The following is a 19690-nucleotide window of genomic DNA, read 5'->3' as shown; positions in this document are numbered from 1 at the left end:
ATTATCCAGGAATTTGTTTTTTTTTTTACCATCTATCCTGGAAAATCGAGAGTCTACTGTATTTATAAGAACTTTTCTCGTTTTTTTATGTTTCATAAATCATTGTGAAGTGCTGTATATAACAAAACTTTTATATTTCATATTTCTTTTGTGTTTTTAGATGGTGTAAGTGTAAATACTGACGCTAGTAATCGAGGTGTAGATCCAAGTATTGGAGAAGTATCCTGTGGTATGTCAACTAGTTTAAGTATGGGAAGTGGCAGTCACCTTGAGCGAGTTGGACTTATTAGAGATAGGGACAGTGACAGAGAGAGTGCTAGTAACACAGCCATAGCTGGTCACAGTTTGACAGGCAGTATCACTAGTGCTTCATTAGCAGGGAATGTTCCTCACAAGTAAGCATAATTTTGTTTCATGGAAAAATTTTTAAAATTACTATTTCAGGCTTTTTAATATTTATTATGAATCTAATATAGGTTGTAAAATTCTTTAAAAATACAATCCCTTATTCCTCCACTAAAATTTAAAAAATAAAAATTTCATTAACTATATAAAGTTTAGGGCTTGAGTTTTGTTAGGAGCAAGTGTAATTTAATTATTTAGAATAGAAAGTCCTTTAAACCCACACAATAAAAGATGCATTCTTGCAACATCAAGTCAAGACACTCTTTCATGCCTTTATTTATGGAAAATGGTTAGTTCTTCCAAAAGGGAAGCTGTTTCCCTACCTGCATTCCCTCACTGTGCTAATATGTTTCATTATTCATTGGTGCCTGTCTAGGAGTGGGTGAGGAGAATCTGTCTTAGCTCTCAAACCATGCAGGATACTGTTAACAGAGAACTCAGCTTATGCTGAAAGCTAATGAGAATTTTATGCTACAGAATCAACAGTATTCATTATTCAGGGTAGGAAAGTTTCTTAACCTTTTCAGCAAATATGTACTTAGGTCTATGTTTTTCATGTATAGGCTCCGAGGAGTACATATGTAGATTTGTTTCACAGGTCACTTTGATCAAACAGTAAATTCATTTAACATACAAGGTGCCTTAATTTTTCCAATACATGTTGCCATCTCTTCATGTTTCCAGCTAATTGTAGACAAAGTTTATAATAGTTGGCAGAACAAAAATAGCTTTGAAAATCGGAGAAGATCACATCTGTTGACCTCAGTTATCTGATAACTGAGTTAACAATATTTGTTGTAGTGCATCCTGTTGACATATAAAAATATCATAAATTATATTTTCTAGTAACGAAATAAGTACAGGTGTTTTAAAATAATATGTATTAATTTATCATTAATATGTATTAGTAATGTAACTTATTTATTTATTATATTTTTTTTAACTAATGTCTCATCAGCAGTCCGGATTCTTCTACCATGAAATCAGAAAATGAATCACTGAAAAAGTGTATTGTGCTTACTTTGATGTTATAATTGGTGATATAAACAAATTATGGGGCCCATGATTTACCTTAATTCTCTGAGCAGTGAAGTTACTTCTCAGAAAATTAAGGGAGTTAGGCATGCTAAGGCAGATTATGAGAAGCCTTTTACAAAGAGTGCCAAGAAAAGTAGAGGAATTTTTAGCTTATGTAAATAGTAAAAGGAAAAGAATGAATCACATTGGTCCACTTGATATGAATGGCATAACTATTAATGATCCTGTACATGTTGCTAACAATCTGAATAAATATTTTGCATCTGCATTTGCATGTAATGGAATTCCAGAAGCATGCCTAATTCTAACTAGGGAGCTAAACGATCTTTATGATAACAAAAAAGGAAGGTGGAAGAGAAATTGCTGCAACTAAAAAAAAAAAAAAAAAAAGCACTGGCTTAATGGAATCTATTTCATTACATTAAAAGAAGCAGCTAAGGAGGTAATCAAACTTTTAGCTTTAATAACAAGAACATTATTAGATTCAGGGGAAGTCCCAGTAAATTGGAAATGTGCAAATGTATCTCCTATTTACAAGTGTGGCTCAGGGGATGCCATGCATAACTATAGACCATTAAGTTTGACGTCTGTACCATGGAAAATAATGGAGTTGATAATTGGAGAAGTGATGCAGGGTTATCTTGATAGGAATAGCACTATAAGACAATTATGTGATAGATTTGTTAAAGGAAGATCATGCCTGGCCAGTCTGCTTAGCTACCTTGAAATCACTCAGAGGGACTGATGCAATGAATAATTTTGACATTTATACTTTTGATACTGTTCCACGTGAACAATTATATAAATTGGAGAAGTGTGGCATTAGGGACAAATGGCAAGAGGCAAAGAGTAGTCATAAATGGCCACTGCTCTATGTGGACAAATATTAGGATTAGGGCACCACAGGGTTTGGTGTTGGACTCCTTACTGTTTTTTTTAATATTGATGTTTAAATTTGCTGATTATACAAAGGTGGTTATTGACATTAATCAGGGTCTACTTAAAAAAAAAAAAGATGATCAACACTCCAAAGTTATAGGCGCATTTTGGCCATAGCAGCCCTTGCGCCAGTAAACCCCACTCCAACAACAACTTTAAAAACATATGCAAGATATGCAGAAAATAGCGTACTTTGCATAAAATAACAATTGAGATGTAACATAAATGCAAGGTAATTGCAGAATAACATACCATTTTGGGTAGCACCAACCTCATGGTAGTTGATAAGGAAAAAGACATCAGTCCAATATGAAGTTTTCTTAGCAGTGCAGACAAGTGCTAGAACAGCTCATAGGGTTCTGTCAATAAAATGAAGAAGCTTGAATGGGAAGGAATGACCAATATATAAAATAGGTGTTGGACATCTACTTTAAATGGTACTGTGAATAATTTCCTCTTCTAAAGTTGTCGTTACTTACATTCTGTAAATAATACTGTAAATGATTTGCACTTATGTAAATATTGTAAACATGATTTGTAAATATTGCATTGTAAAAATTGCCACTCTTGCATTTTTGTACACCCTTCTAGCCGGTTGGCTGTGTAAAAGGGGTGAAAGCAATCACTTGCTATTAATAAACGGATTTAATAATAATAATAATAAAAATACAGTGACTACTCCAGCAGGAAAAAAAAAAAAAAAGGTGATTATCCTCTTATATAAAGCGTGGTTGGAATACTGATACAGGTTTGGAAACCCCATTTTAGGAAAGACATAGGTCTATTGGAAAGGGTGTAGAGAAGAGTAAGAAGATTGTAGGGCACACAAAGATATTCGTACCAAGAATATCTTTATGTGCCCACTTTATATTCTTACCAAGAAAGGTTTTGGTTCTGTAAATTGCAGCATCTGGAAATTAAGCATCTGCTGACAACTTATTGTTGTGTTCAAGACCTTAAAAGGGTTAAGTAAACTTAAATAGCATCTTTACTTTCTACTTATACTTTTTACTTTCTAGTGTTGTGGAAGTAGGTAATTTAAATTATTTCAGAGAGGACTGGACAAACTATTAGATGCAATGGTCAAACGAAGTGGATATTTTTCTACTTTTTTGGCTGATGCTGTATAAGCTTTGTTTCCTTGCATCATTTTTCCAATGTAATACTAATAGCAATGCCAATGTGTGTCATCTGCTTTACTTAAGATACGAGACAAAGACGGATCCCTTTTATTTGGTACGTACGGTGCAGCATGCACCTCGGGACTATACACTGGATTGCTATTTTTGCATATACATTATTACAGGATGCAACATCAAGAATAAGCTGCAATATAATATCCAAATCTGCAAGACTTGGATACTTCCAGCATGGACTCTGATTGTTCCTCAAATATGCATAGTGAATTTGAAGGTGCTGGTCAGGTTTATCCATGTTAAAGAAGAAATTTACTCAAGCTGAACTGAAAAGTGTGAATGGAACTTGGATCTATGAAAGATCTAAGAACAGAGAAAAATAATTCATTCCTTTCTACTTAAGGAGAAATCTGCATTGTATGCTGCCATAAATGGTTTAATTAGTGCACTAGGTATTAGGTATGATCCATCAGAAAAAAAAGATATACCAGAGTGAATTGAATGAGACGATGGCAGACTGCTGGTTGGTGTTCAAGGGGATACATGTGACAACCTTAAAAGAGTTTCAGAAAATTCATCTGTGGGCACATAAAACTGTTAAACTGCTGAAGTTTGGATTTAGTGAGATGACTGCCTTTATATGTTATTTACCATTTGTTTTTAATATGAGTGCTCTAAATATTCAGCAAATGGTTTTCTATACTGAAAACCATTTGCTGAATATTTGAAATACATGTACCTTTCTGTGGGTTGTAGTACTGTTTCTTATTTTTCATTTTGTGCAAAAAAAAATTAACATGAAAAGAATTTATTATAGATTTTCCAAAAATTGGCACATGCTCACTTATTTACATTTAAAGAAAAAAAGCATAATTAAGGCTGCTGTAGCCAAGTGGTCAGGTGTGAGGATGCATAAGTATATGTGCCACGAGTGACCACGGTTCAAGCTACTTTCACCCATGATGGTATCAACAACACCCGTAACTCTCATTGTTTTTGTTTTGTTTTGTTTTGTTTTGTTTTGTTTGTTTTGGTTTTTAGGAGCATTAGCAACTAAGGCCATATTGCTCCAGGAATATGCGGTAGCCATTCCCTGACCTTCCCGCATCCTCCGTATTTGGTGGTGACAGGCTCAAACCCCAGTCTAATCAAGAAGCGTGTGCTACGCACTGCTGCTCCTTCCCACCTGGCTACGGAGGTGCCAACTCTCATAGGTGGTCAGTTGAAAATCTACGTGCCACTATAGACACAAATTTTCAACATTGCTTCTCTGTAAACGTGTGGTGCGGTATCATTGAAAATCAGTTGATTGGGCCTGTTGTGTTACAAAATCATCTTACAGGGCCCATTTACCTAGAATTTCTGCAAAACGAACTTCTACTACTATTGGAGGATGTTCCCTTGGCTACAAGGATTGGTATGTACTTTCAGCATTTCCTGCACATTATACCCGTCTGGTGATACAATATCTAAATCGAACTTTCCCTGAATGATGGATCGGCCGTGGTGGTCCCATTCTTTGGCCATCAAGGTCTCGAGACCTCACTCCATTAGATTTTTGTTTGTGGGGTGGATGAAAAGCACAGCATACAAAGAAAAGGCGAATACAAGAGACAAATTGCTCGCTTGCATTTTGGATACTGCTGCCCTCATAAAGGAATACTGAGACTACCTCAGAAAAACAACACAGCATATTACCACAAGAGTTGCAAAGTGCATTGAGGTTGGTAGTGGGATTTTCGAACATTTATTGTGAACTGTAAAAAAAAAATTGTCCAATTATCTGTGTTTTGTATCTTTTAAAAAGTCAATGAATACAAACAATAAGTCATTTATCATTCTTTAATACTGCTTATAATGGTTTTGTGCATGCCAGTTTCAAACAGCTATATCTCCATATCCATTGAGAATTGGACACATGTTTATGTGAACTTTTTTACTCAGAATAATCAATGCTATAATCTCCCAAAATATTTACTGTTCCTCCTGAATCACCTTGTATATACACGCACACACCAGTGTAATTTAGGATATTAAGCCTCATTTTTATTTATTTGTGGTGTAGTAGTGTCTGATATTCCCACAATATCTGCATTTTGATGATTTGATCAGTAGGCAATACAATGGAAGAAAGTTGCTGTGTTGTTGTTCACAAACAACAGTCTAAAAGCATTACAAAACATCAAACAAATTTAATGAATTACCACAGTCTATTGTGAAATTCAAAAGCTGCATAATACATCCTTAATAACAACAGTTCGTTAATTTTGTCAAGTTAGATAATTTCATCATTTAACACATTTCTTGTTGGTGTTCAATCAAAAAAATGGATGATGCTAGATAATGGAGTGCCAAATTTGGGTGGTTTGACTGCAAAAAAAAAAAAAAAAAAAAAAAAAGTTGCATATCTTAACTGCCGAAGCATCTCCAACGTGTATTTAAAAAAAAAAAAAAGGAAAAAAGTGTGGTTGGGGAGATCTCAGCAGTAAACATTTTCACTATTTCTTGTAGAACTGTTTTGTGGAAACAAATAGTGATTGTGTGAAAATCTGTTTCTTCTAACATTTTATCATTTTATTACCCCCCTTTTTTTATTTATTTATTTATTTATTTTTTTTTTTTTTGAAGAATAAGATAAGATAAGATAAAAATCTATGAGTATATATTCCTAACCATCAGCCTCAGGCCTCAGAGTTCTTAGTGGTAAAGAAGTATAGGCAACCCCCGTACAACATGGTACTTCTACAACACCGCGATTTGCTCTAACACGATTGATAAATTGCAGAAATTCTCACACAGCTCAGTACTTATATAATACTGTTTCGCTCTAACGTGGTTAAAGAATTTCGGCTCAGAAAGCACAGTATTTTTGAGCATTTATGCGGAGAAAATCCTACTATTATTATGTTGGATGCAATTTTTCAACATTTCCATTCTTTTTTTGTGAATCCCCCGCTGTTTGACTCGCTAGTCGTTATGCAAAAAAAATTATTGGGACATCCCTGTATTTTATTTTGTTTGGAAATCCTCGTGTTAGGTTCTATGCTTGTTTGAGACCACAAAAAAAAAATCAAATTGTGACTTCAAAGCATTACTAAACTTTGTTCTTAAGAAATGTATTGGAATAATTTCTTTGTTGTGAATTAAATTCCAGCCCTAAATTATGCCTACGGAACTTAGGCATAATTTGTGTAACTGCCGATTTATTAAAAGAATGATTTCTAAATTGTTTTGTGCCAGCTGTGGAAAACTATTTAAAGTGGAAAAATCTAGTAAAAGTTTTATTACTATTGGATAAACGCTCCAGGCCATCCAAAAGATTTTAAGTCATCAAAAATGTTGAAGTACTGTTCCTACCACCTAATACAACTTCTTTAATTCAGCCATTAGATCAAGGCATTACATCTATTCTTAAACCTCATAACATCAGAAAATTTACAATGGATTTTGTAAAAAATTGATTCTGAATCTATTGAAGTGATGGAGGCATGGAAACATTTCTCAATTGTGGACTGTATCACTCAAATAAATAAAACTGTCAACATTAAAACCGTTTTGGAAAAATGTATGGCCAGAGTCAGTTCATTCAGGAAATATGGTTGAACCAGCAGAAAATAGAATTGGTGCAATAGTAGATATTGCTAAGTTGGTAGGAGGGGGAAAGTTTGATGATATGAAGATGTTCAAGAATTCAGTAGTCTTGAAGATCTTCAAGACTACTGAAGATGTTCAAGAATTACAGTAGAAAAGAGGCTGGCAAAGCGGATTTGGTGGAAATGGCATCGGAGGTAAACCAGATCAATTCAGAGGATGATAGTACAGATTAAAATTTTGAAGTTCCAAATTTTACACCAAAAAACATAAGGGAATGCATAAACTTAGCCGAGCAGTTAGAATCTTATTTTCTGAATGCAGAGCCTTTGACTGAGAGGAACACAAATTTCAAAAGGGAGCTTCAAAAATGCAAAGCTCTGTACCATGCAATTTACAAAGATCTATCAAGCAAAAGCAAACAAACCCAAATTGATTTTTTTAAAGGGAGCAGAAGATACATGAAATCTAAATGCTGCAGAAGAAAGTTCAGAAGGTGAAGATATTCTGCAACAGAGAAACATTCTTGTTTGATTTGCTTAGCAGCAGTGAAGAGGCAGAAAATTAAATGAATGTACATTATCTGACATACATGTATCACAGTTTGTAACACTATTTTTAATAAAAATTAAGTTTCCGATAGTTATATAAAAAATTATGCTTTTGGAACATAACTCCCCCTCCCACCTTTTTGTACTGGTTCTTAGTCCCGTATAACATGGTTTCGCACTAATACACAGGATTTTATGGGTACCTAACTACCGTTTTACATGGGAGTTACCTGTACAGTGTTTGTAATGTTGATTCAGTAATTTAATGATTGATCCCTTTTAAAATCACACCACAGACATTATTATGAAAGGTTTGTGTTCCTATTTATAACTTGCCACTTGAATGATTCATCATAAATATATTGTAATATGGGTAATGAAATATCACACTATCCTTGAATGCTGGGTGGTTAGTGTGGCTCAAGAAACTTGCTCAGCTGTTATACATTGTGCAGCAGAAGTCTCTCTAATATTAATTAAGGAAATTAAAGTTCTTTGCTAAGAAGTTATTAATTTTGTATTTATCCATAGCATTGGGCTCTAGATATTTCTAATTCTTAGCAAATTGGTTATTTTTGTTTGTTAAATGATAAAAAGAACATTTATTCCTTTGACAGAAAAATGAAGCTAAGATCAGTAATTTAAGATTAATACTGAATTCCAGCAATCAGTCATGTATGGTCCCAAACAGTTGTTATTAGGATTTCTTGACAGGACAGCTATTATTAAATTGTATAACACAGACATTATTTGAGATTCTGCAATTTTAACTAAATTAAATTAATTAATTATTCTAAGATTAATCATTTTTAATTTTAATAAAATAACCAGGATAAAAGGTTCTAAAATTATTAGAACCTAAGGTTGCCTTAGGTTCTAATAGTTTTAATTTTTGAAGAACTTCGAAACTAGGTTTAGTAACAACTCCTTGGAAGGCAGTGATTCACATTGCATCCTTAACATTAAAACATGCAACCCATTGTTTCACCAGGATGCCGTCCTTGTCAAGTTCCTTCAGCTGTTGATCAAACTAATTACTAATCACATTCAACTTACAGCATCTGACAGAAATTAGAATTCTTCCAGTGCCTTTTTTTGATGCCAGAATATGTAGAAATCATAGGCAGGGGAAAAGTAAATTTGGAGGGATACTCCACCTTCCTTTGCATTTTGCATAACATAGCCTTGGTGGAGAGCATTGCACATGGGCAACATTTTACATCAGGCATGTTTGTTCTTAAAAGCTATATGCAGGTGTTGCTGGTTTCATTATATCTATGTGCATTCATGGAATCACCAGCTTTACTTCAAGTCCTGGAGGAGGGGTCTTGTTAATTGAATAATACTAAGCCTCACCTTGAGCAAATGCTTCCGTTGCATGCCACATCAGGCTCAAAGCGTTATGACATTTTGTCAGCAGGACTGGTGGGAACATTTTTAGTGAACCCAAGCAGTAATACGGAAATGGTGTTTCATAATATTTAAGATCAAATTGTTGTTGTTGTTATTGTTATTGTTATTTGGATTTTTTAGGAGCATTAGCAACTAAGGCCATATTGCTCCGGGATATGCGGTGGTCATTCCCTGACCTTCCCGCATCCTCCATATTTGGTGGTGACGGGCTCGAACCCTGGTCTAATCAAGAAGCGTGTGCTAGGCACTGCTGCTCCTTCCCACCTGGCTACGGAGGCGCCGATCAAATTGTAAAGTGATTGATCAAATCACACATTCACTCCCTGAATGATATTTAAACAAAATGATTCTTTGAAATAGGGGCATTTTGGGGCTATGTTAAGTTTATTAAATTACATGAAATGATAAATTTACTCTCAAATATTTTCAGAGTTGAAATTCAAGCTGATGTAGCCTCTACTAAAAGATTCAGTCTCAGTAGCCACAGTGAAACAGCCTCAGCTACAGTTAGTCTCAGTGAGCGTTCTGCCAATATGTCTCTTGCAGATGATGCTAGTACAAGAGCTCTTGCTGGTTCCCTCCTAGGATATAGGTAAATTCCCATATTTTATATGACATTAAATGTCCCACTTCAATACAATCTGACTGCTTTTCATATGCATGTATATGTTCTTATTCTTGTATGAGAACTTTGTATCCAGGGGTTGAACATAAAATGTTATTTTTTTCTTTTGTATCAATTTATTTAATGAAATATTCAGTTATTTTTATTTATTTATTTTATTTTATTTTTTTTTTTGTTGCTGGCTACAACTGATTCAGCAATACCCAAATACTGTGTCAATTACTTTTAAACACATATAGATATGAATATAGGTAGAAATAAGGCCACTATCAGATATTTAAGTTACAGCCCTAAAATGTTACTCAAGCCTACTGTTTCCAAGAAATCCACCAAGAAATCCACCAGGGCATGGATTGAGGGAAATTAATTTAATTTTGCCTCCAAAGGAAGTGCCATAATTTTCAGTATGTTAGGCTACATTATAATATCATATTCAAAATCATTGAATTCCTGTTCAATCAGAACAGAGTTCCTTTAATTTCCTGCAGTGGGTCTTTTTATTTGTTCACCAGTTTTAGGTTATCCTGAGTAGTCATGGGATGTGTTTGAAAGATGAGAATGGTTATTTGGCCATTATTAATTTTAAATAAAAAAAAGTCTTTCACCGTAGTACTCAATTTAAAATGAAAATTCAACAAAGTGGAATGAACAGCTTTGTTAAATTTCCATAACTATGCATGGCTAGAACATTTATGCAATTTGCTGTTTTCTCTTAGCAGGACAGTACATTTAATGGAACACATTTATGCAACTAACAGACTGTTGCAGAGCTGTTAAAAATTACAGATCAGACTGTAGTAAAATAACAATATCAGGCTCAAAAAAAAAAAAAAATGCAAAGAGGGAACAACTTTCACCTTTAAATATTTGTGGTGATGAATGAATATTCATTCATTACTGATAAAAAATAGGGAGGGAGGGAGGGATTCCTCTGGTATACAAGAATAGACCATGAAGTCAGCTATCTTGTGTGCAACCAGCTCAGCCCTTTTTGATCACTATTCTTTCACACCATATTGAAAAGGCCCGAGTTTTTGGACTCCATTTCAATTGGAAGTTATTTATTTATTTATTTATTTTTTTTTGGGTTTTTTTTTTTACACATTGTCCAAGTTGGTTACATGGGATCAAAAGGATCTTGGTTTTAAAAACTCAGTAGTGCTGGCATTTATGAAAATTTGTTATTGGTAACCCCCCCCCCCTTCAAGAATGCCACCATTTATTGTTTAGATTTCAGTACATTTGAAAAAGCAATTTGTGAGTGGTGGTACACTGCAGTACTCATGAATTGCACTCATGATGGAAAGTTTCTATTTAGCACCAGTCCTTGTCGCTCTCTACCACGTGCTAATGGATAATTTTCTTTGAAGTTTTGTTACTGAATGAAATTAAATCAAGGAAAGAGTACATAAATATGTCTTTCAAAGAACAGTCTGTTGCAAATAGTGGTCACAGTTTTTCTTCACAAAATTAGTGGTCTGAAGATTTTTTTTTTTTTTTTTTGCACTAATTTTTATAAGTTTCTAATGCAGCTTCCAATAGTAATTTTACTTGAAATTTTGTTATTAGGTCAAATATATTGCAAAGAAAGATGCTTTAACAATACAAATTTTAAAGCATCTGTTATTGAATACTTTTTATTATAACTGCTGATTCCAGGTTTACATGACAAAAAATCCATTTTTTACTTGATTTGACTCCTTCTGTCTCATCATTGTAATATAATTGGTTACAAAGAGTGTCTCTTGGCAAAAATATTATTTTTCTTTTTCTTTTTGCAAAAAAATAGTAAACTCATTAAACTTTGAATTTTTTAAAAATTCTGTGAATTTCTTATTGTCATTAACAAATTGGCCATCAAGTTGGGCTAGTCTACATTGCAAAATAGAAACATGGGACAATGGAATAATAGCTTTGTTCTCTGTAATATGTGACCATTTCATTGTACTTGTGTGGTGTTGAAGCTAATTAACAATATCTAAGATACCAAAGATATACAATGTAAAATTAGAAGACCTTTATGCAAGATTTTCCATGTACTGCAAGATATGAAAAAGGTAACAAAAGGTCTTGTGTACTATATGTAGATATGATTTTTCTGTTTTGAGCCATGGGATACAAGATATAATCAGATATTTGCAAACAAATAAGAATGACAGCATGCAGTGCATAGAAAAAAATGGACATAGTTTTTCATAGTGATGATGATGTCATACAATGCAGGGGAAAATTATGTAGAACATAATTTTCCCCTGCATTGTTCAGAAAATGTGTCCCGATAGTGAAATGGCAGAAAAAATATGGTTACAGAAGAACAAAATCAATAGCCATTGTTAGGGGAGTTGTATGGATAGTGAAAGAAGAGGTAGTGATGGCTCTTAAAAATGAGCCATTTTCACTTGCTATAGATGGTTGTAATCAAAGTGATTTCAAGCTATATTCCACTGTGGAATATAGCTTGTGACCTTTTGCAGTAAAAAGATAAAGAAAGAAAAAATCGTCAACTTGAAAGCAGCTTCTCTTGGTGCCAGCAGTGAGTGGAGGGTAACTCTACAGGGTACAATACTAGAAATCTCTTGCATGACCTGAAATCTTCTGAACAATCTGAGAATGTGTGTGGGATTTCTTTAAAAAAGTCTGGCACTTAGTGTTAATAATTCACCTGATATTGTATACCTAAAAACTGGTGTAGTAAGACTATTAAAAGAGGAGAATAAGCACTTGATGATAAATAGGTTGTCGTTCAACTTATTATGTGCTGAAAAAGGGGTGTGTTCCTTCCTTCCTGTGAAAGTGGATGAATATTTGGTGGACTTTATTTCTTTTTCTTTTCTTTTTTTAGCCAAACCATGTTTTCTAGTTTTATGACTGTGGAAAAGATTTAACACGTCCTAATGGTTACTATTCGATGATGATCTTAAACTACTTGCATAATATATTGAGGAAGATTGCAGATACCAACTAAAAAAATACTCTTCAAGTTATAGGCCTAAATGGATGTCAGATGAACTGATGAAACTTGTGGCAGAGAAGAAAAGTGCATGGGATGCATATAAATTATAGGGCAACACAGAAGTCTATGATAGATATAAACTAGTCTGTAATCAAGTCACAAAAGAGGTCAGGCAAGCAAAGGCAGATTAAGAGAAATCTTTGGTGAAGGATGCAAAGAAAAACAGCAAAGACTTCTTTAGTTATGTAAACACTAGAAGGTAGGGGATGAATCAGATTGGTCCACTTGATACTGATGGTTTGATTGTTGATGAACCTGCTCTGGTTGCTGACAAAAGTAATGAATATTTTGCATCTGCATTCATTCAACATGTGAGGAATTGTTTAGGGAAAAGCATGTCAGAAGTTTAGCAGACTCTAAAAGGGAGCTAAATGATTTTATAAAAACTGAGAGGAAAGTGGAAGAGAAATTGAAGGTAAACATAAGAAAGGCACCTGGGGTGGATGGGATCTATCCAATTAACATTAGTAGAGGCATACGATGCAAGAAAGCAAGCTTATACAGCATCATCCAAAAAAAAAAAAACCCTTCCCATTTCACCCATCCATTTATTCCATATGTTTGTCTAGTTCTGCCTTGAATTTATTTAAGTTATACACTGGTGTGCAAAACTTAATGACCAACACTATTTCTAAAGGTTACAACCACAAAATCAAACGAAACAGCCTGTGGCCGTTCAGTAGAAAGCTGGTGCACGTACAAAAATTTGAATCGTGATGAGAGGGCTCACATAAACAGATAAAATCAGCAGTTATGTGCAAATTACTGCACAATTGTTACAGACGTTCAATTGGTTTCATACAGTGCTACAGACAACAAAATAGCCAGTAGACAGCATCTGGATGACTTTACCCGGGATCAAATAATTGGAAGCTCGAAGTGCAAGAAGTGTGGCTGCAGTTTGGTATCGCCCATAGCATCATTTCACGTGCATGGTCGGCCTTCAGAATGACAGATACAGCTGTTCGAAGGACCAGTGGTGGTCGTCGACGAAAAACAATGCTCAGTGATGACCGCTATATACTCCTATAGGCCAAGAGGGACCGACACCAGACAGCGGGATCCATTGCAAACCAACTGCACAAAATATCGCAGTGGACTGTTTGCCCGACGGCCCGTATGCTGTGCCCCTTTAACACCTGCCCATTGGAGACACCATTTACAGTGGTGCATCGAACACAAGAACTGGACAGCAGCGTAATGGGGTAAGGTACTCTTTGCTGATGAGAGTAGATTCAGTCTCAGCAGCAATTCTGGACATCAGCTAATCTGGCGAGAAGTTGCCACGCGGTATCACCCCACAAAAATCACTGAAAGGGATCGATATGGCAGTTGAGGTGTTCTCGTCTGGGGAGGCGTTATCTTGGATAGACATACACAACTTCAGATACTGGAAGGCGGTACTCTAACCAATGCACGCTACTGTACTGAGGTAATTCTTCTCCATGTGCATCTATTCCAAGGTGCCATTGGCCCCTAGTTCCTTTTTATGGATGATAACGCCACACCCTATCGCACTGCAGCTGCTGATATGCTTTTGGAAAGTGAGGACATTGTTTGTATGGATTGGCCTGTCCGTTCCCCGATCTAATTCACATCGAACAAGTATGGGATGCTCTGGGGAGACACCAAGCAGCATGTCCACACCCACCAGAAAATGTTCACCAGCTGAAGATGGTACTGACAGAGGAATGGACAATGTTATCGCAAGAACTTATCAATAACATTGTTCTAAGTATGGACAGGCAGTGCTGCAAAGCCTGCATCGACATTAAGGGTGGCCATATCTCCTACTGAGGACCACCTCTTCCCTTTGTTCCATCTTTGGCAGCCAGTGCTATATTGCCATTTTTGAGTAAAGTCCCTCTGTACCATTTTGTTTCTGTTGTTGTGTCGGTGTTGTTTCCTTCATCATTTCTGTACCTCACGAGGTTCCTTTGGTATGCTTTTCCCATATCCAGGCCACCCCTACCTATGAGAAACTACAGGTGAAAATCTGACTGGTCTTTAAGTTTTGCACACCAGTGTATTAAGGGAAGCAGCGAAGGAAGTAAGCAAACCCTTAGCCATAATTATAAGTGCATTCTTGGATTCTTGGGAGGTCTCTGCGGACTGGAGATATACGAATGTATATCCCCAATTCATAAAGTGGTGACATGGGTAATTACAGACCTGTTAGTGTAAGTTCCGTTCCAGGGAAAATAATGGAGTCGCTGGTAAAATAAGTGATGCAGGATTATTTGGAGAATGCTGCAATTATACTTCAAACACAGCATCGGTTTGTTAAAGGGAAATCTTCTTTGACCAATTTGATTGGTTACTGCAATGTGTCACAAAGGAACTGGATGCAAAAAATAATAATAAATAATAAAAAAATAATGAAAAGTAATGATAAATAATAAAAATAATTATAATATAAAACAATGTCATATACTTGGATTTCAGGAAAGTCTTTGATACTGCTACACATAAAAGACTGCTGAACAAATTGAAGCAGTGTGGCATTAAGGTCAAGATACTGCTATGGATAAAGGAATGGTTAAATTATCAGTGGACACTGCTCTTCACCAAAAAGTCCCCAAACTTGGATAATAGCTTGTAATAATTTTGATTAATGCCATCTGTAGCATTTGAAAAGGACACATTTTTAAGAGCTGTCACTACCTTTTCTTCACGTTCTGTGCAGTTTTGTTAACAATACCTATTGTTTTTGTTCTTTCCCAACTTTTTTTTTTTTTTGCTATTTCACTATTAAGAAATATATTTCTGAACAATGTTCCTGCATGTATGACAACATCATCACTATGAAATGATATATCTACTTTTGCATCTCACTGCACATTTTCCTTTTGCTTATATTTTTGATTATGTCATATTTCCTGCCACTTAAAATTGAAAAATCACATCTACATACAGTACATTACACAAAGCAAACGTATTACCTTTTCCAGATTCTAAAATTCATGAAAAATCTTACATGTCTTCTGAAACTTGTCATATTTCTTTGTTTTCTTACTGAAAGACATTATTAATTTGCTTTGCACCACAATAGTACAATTAAACCATCACATATTAAATGAAACAACGCTGTTATCAGGTGTTCCTGTTTTGTAACATAGACTAGCATACTCCACAGCAAATTTGTTAATGAAAATAAGTGGAAATTAGCAAAATTTTTTAAAAAAATTCTGGTTTTAATGTAGTTTTCTATTTTTCCATAAAAAGAAAAAGACAGAAAAAAAGTATATTAGAGCAAAGATGGAGAAGGGGTCAAATCAAGTCAAAAAGATATTCTTTAACTTGGAGAGTTGACAACTATATAGAAATCTTAATAATCTTTAGTTAGATCTTAGAGACAAATTCTATTTCTTTGAAAACTGAATTTAACAACCCCCATAGGGGAATGAGAAAAATGGTCATTATATTGGAAGTGCGGTATATCGACCGTTCATAAAATCAGCAACAAAACAAGTAAAAGCCTGAAATTTTAATGTAATGCTACTAATACAACAGTATAATCTTATTTATAATATGTACTATAGTATTAAATACGAAAATTATGATTGTGGGGTGCAGTAAGGTTACAATAAAATTGTAAATTTCACTACATAGGCTACATACCTATCAAGACCTAACAAGAGAATTGTTTCAAACTTTAAAATAATCTTTCAAAAACACACTGTTTCAATGGTGGAGCATGTTTTAAAAGAGAATTGCGAAGGTATGTGATAGCAGTTATTTCACTTTCGCAGTTAGGCTGCACTTGAAAAAATCAAAATCAGTGTACAAGCTCTAATCTTTCACCAAAGCTTCTTGCTCAACCACAGTAGGTTCCTCATTTTCATCACTACAAATTTCAGAATATTCCATTATGTCTGCAACGAGTTCCTTTTCATTTGTGTATATCCTGAAGCATTCAATGTCCGCATCCACTTTTGCATAATCGTTGAAGCTTACGTTTCCCTGTAAGTTTAGGTCATGACACACTCAAATATTTTTTTGCTATTGTTTGGACTGTCCTTCACACATTGCATCATTCAGGGCAGTAAATCCAGCATGTTTGAAGCAGTTGGTAATCACTTTTTCATCATCTTTATCCCATGCTGAAACACAAATACACTGGCTGCATGATGTCGATTTCATATTGAATTTTGCTTTCAAGACAGCACAGTTTTCTTTAATGGCATTCTTCAGTAGTTTTTGTTAAACGATTTTCCTTCCATTTGTTTGTAGTGTCAATGTCCATGGCTGCATTTTTGCCACACTTCTTTGAAAGACAGGCCATGAAGAGTCTTAATTTCTGGAACCATCTATCTGAACTTTTAAATTCTTCAAATCCATTCGACGTGCAAACGATTCAGCCTTGGCTTTTAAAAGATAAGATAATCTAAGAGAACGTTTTCTGTATGAAGAATCATTAACCATTCCAAAAGTACCTTTTGAAGATCTGGATACTTCGCCTTTCATGCTTGAATTCTACCCTGTACAGCAGTTTCTCTAAACTTTCAATCTTTTTCCGATCTTTTAGAATAGTGAACAGAGTTCTCTTAGAAACTGTTTTTAAGGGCCTTGGGGCTTGGGGCTTTAGTCTGAGAGAATGTCTGTGACAACCTTGAGGTTGTCACAGACATTCTCTCAGATATGCCAGACAAGCGGTACTTGCTACCTGTGAGTCTAAAACGCTGATGGAATTGATATTCGGGTGACACTCAAGTCAAGTGGACCCAATTTCGGCGAAGTCTGGACAGCCAAATCCTCTGCTTGCAACTTCACAATGGTGGGACTGTTAGTAATCCTGGGTATAACCTCCATGCACAAGTACAAGGTGGGTGCCCACACCACATGGGCTGACCGGGCTAGCCGGGTGCGTAAAGTACCTGCCTGGCAACCCAAAGGTCGTGGGTTCGAATCCCGCCTCAGGCTTGGATCAAAGTACTGCAAAAACCTTGGGAGGTGCATTATGGCCACAGAAGCCGATGCGCCAACAACTACCCAAAAAAAAAAAAAAAAAAAAAAACACCACATGGAGGAATGCCACCTCTATGTGCTACAAGGCAGTACTAGGTGGTAGATGACTCTCATCAACTGGTGAAATACCACCACTTTGCTTATTGGAGGCTTGAAGTGGTGGAATCCATGTTTAGTCTCTAGAGCTAAGTTCCGGTCAACCCTTCCCTATCTCTTCCATCATGCAGTATGATTGATGACTTTTGAGGTTATGATGAACGTCGTGGTGACATCCAATATTCCTTACATTTCGAAGGTACAGCTCTAAAACGGTGTTCGCAGGCCGGCCGCTAGTTAGTACACCGGACCGAACCTATTGGTAACTCTCTAGGAGGCTTCCGGATCAACTAGTGTATAATCTTGCTACCTCTACTCTGCCAGATAGTGACTGGAGGGAGTCCGAGTAGTGTGTATGCGGGGGTCATTATCGAGGCCACGTTATGTCAAGGATCTGGGTATATTCTTACCACGTGTACGCTATATCCAAAAATTTCATTACATCATACAGCATGTCCCACCGACTTTTTCTTATTATTGATTACACCATGAATTGTCAAACTAATAGAGCAAGCTTATCTGTGAAAAGATCTAAACCTCCCAAACGCTTCCTAGTTCATTTCACAAATATACGTGGTCTGAATTCTAATCTCAGCGATGTCCATTTCCACTTCCAGTCTGCCAAACCCTATTTACTTTTTCTGACAGAATCTCAGTTATCGGTTGATTCAAGTACTGCTCATCTCAGATGCCCAAATTATTCGCTGTATGATTCCTTTTGCCTCAAAGGTGGTACTATGTCCGTTCTGATATTCCCTGTCAGAGACTTGGCAATTTGGAATCTCCTCTCTTTGATCTTCTCTGGCTTAAAATCTCTCTACCTCATTGTGTCAAATTCATCTGTTGTCTCTACCATTCTCCCATCTCCACTAATCACCCACCAACAAATACGGAGGATGTGGAAAGGTCAGGGAATGACCACCGCATATCCCGGAGCAATATGGCCTTAGTTGCTAATGCTCCTAAAAACCAAATAACAAACAATAACAAACACTAATCACTTGGAGCTCTTTGACTTCCTCTCTTTGCAACTTGGCTTTCTCCAGTCCAACTTTCCTAACAGTGAGGTAATTTTCCTTGGTGATTTTCCTTGGTGAACATTAAATTTTCCTTTAATGTTCACAACTCCAGCTGGCTTCCCTTTTCTAGTCACAATGACCCAGCAGGTCGAGATGCTGAGGCTTTTGCAATTACTAATGACCTAGCACAGATTGTTCATTTACCTACAAGAATACTGGACAATCCTAATCATACAGCCAATACGCTTGATCTTTTTCTCACAAACAACCCTTCTAAGTACACAGTCGAAGTGAGAGGTCCTTTAGGCACTTCAGATCACAACTTGGTGATTGTCTCTTCTCCAATGGAACCTTTATCTCATGGCTATTTCCAACCTCGTGTTGTTTGGCATTACAAGAATGCAAAATGGGATGACCTGCGTGACTTCTTTTCCTTGGTCGGATTACTGTTTCAAAACTTCTGATGTCAATGTTTGCTCAGATCATGTCAGTGAAATTATTCTTGCAGGCATGGAATCCTTTATCCCACACTCCACTTTAAAATCTGGTCCTTTATTTTTTTTTATTTATTGGAAAACCAAGGTTTTCCAATGTGCTAAGGCTGTTCAAGAGAAGAATGTTGCATATCGTAATTGGCTTGTTTCTAATTCTTCAGTTTCATTTTCTGCCTACACCAAAGCTCGCAACAACTGTAAAGCAGTTATTAATCAGTCCAAACTAGAGTTTGAACAGGCTAAGAGTAGAAAACTTGCTTCTTGCTCTAATGGTAGCCGAGCATTCTGGTCTCTTGCCAAAGCTATTGGCCGCAACTTTTGCCCATCTCTGCTCCCACCTCTGTCCAAACCAGATGGTTCTGTTGTCACTTCAGCGAAGGATAAACCTGACCTGCTAGCATC

At 35.9% G+C, this 19690-nt stretch overlaps 1 protein-coding gene across 1 annotated transcript in view; it reads left to right on the top strand.

Moving 5' to 3' along the window:
- LOC150077779 (E3 ubiquitin-protein ligase RNF19B-like) overlaps positions 1 to 19690 on the top strand; it is a 233072-nt gene that overhangs the window by 173798 nt on the left and 39584 nt on the right. Inside the window, exons 10-11 of the mRNA XM_090385368.1 lie at positions 161 to 395; positions 9504 to 9665. Of these exons, the coding sequence (XP_090241494.1) occupies positions 161 to 395; positions 9504 to 9665 (397 nt within the window). The remainder of the gene's footprint in view (positions 1 to 160; positions 396 to 9503; positions 9666 to 19690) is intronic.

Source organism: Mastigoproctus giganteus, chromosome 11, assembly GCF_048544385.1.
Source record: "Mastigoproctus giganteus isolate SK-2022 chromosome 11, ASM4854438v1, whole genome shotgun sequence".
Lineage (NCBI taxonomy): Eukaryota > Metazoa > Arthropoda > Arachnida > Uropygi > Thelyphonidae > Mastigoproctus > Mastigoproctus giganteus.
This window is presented reverse-complemented; position numbering and strand designations above follow the sequence as displayed.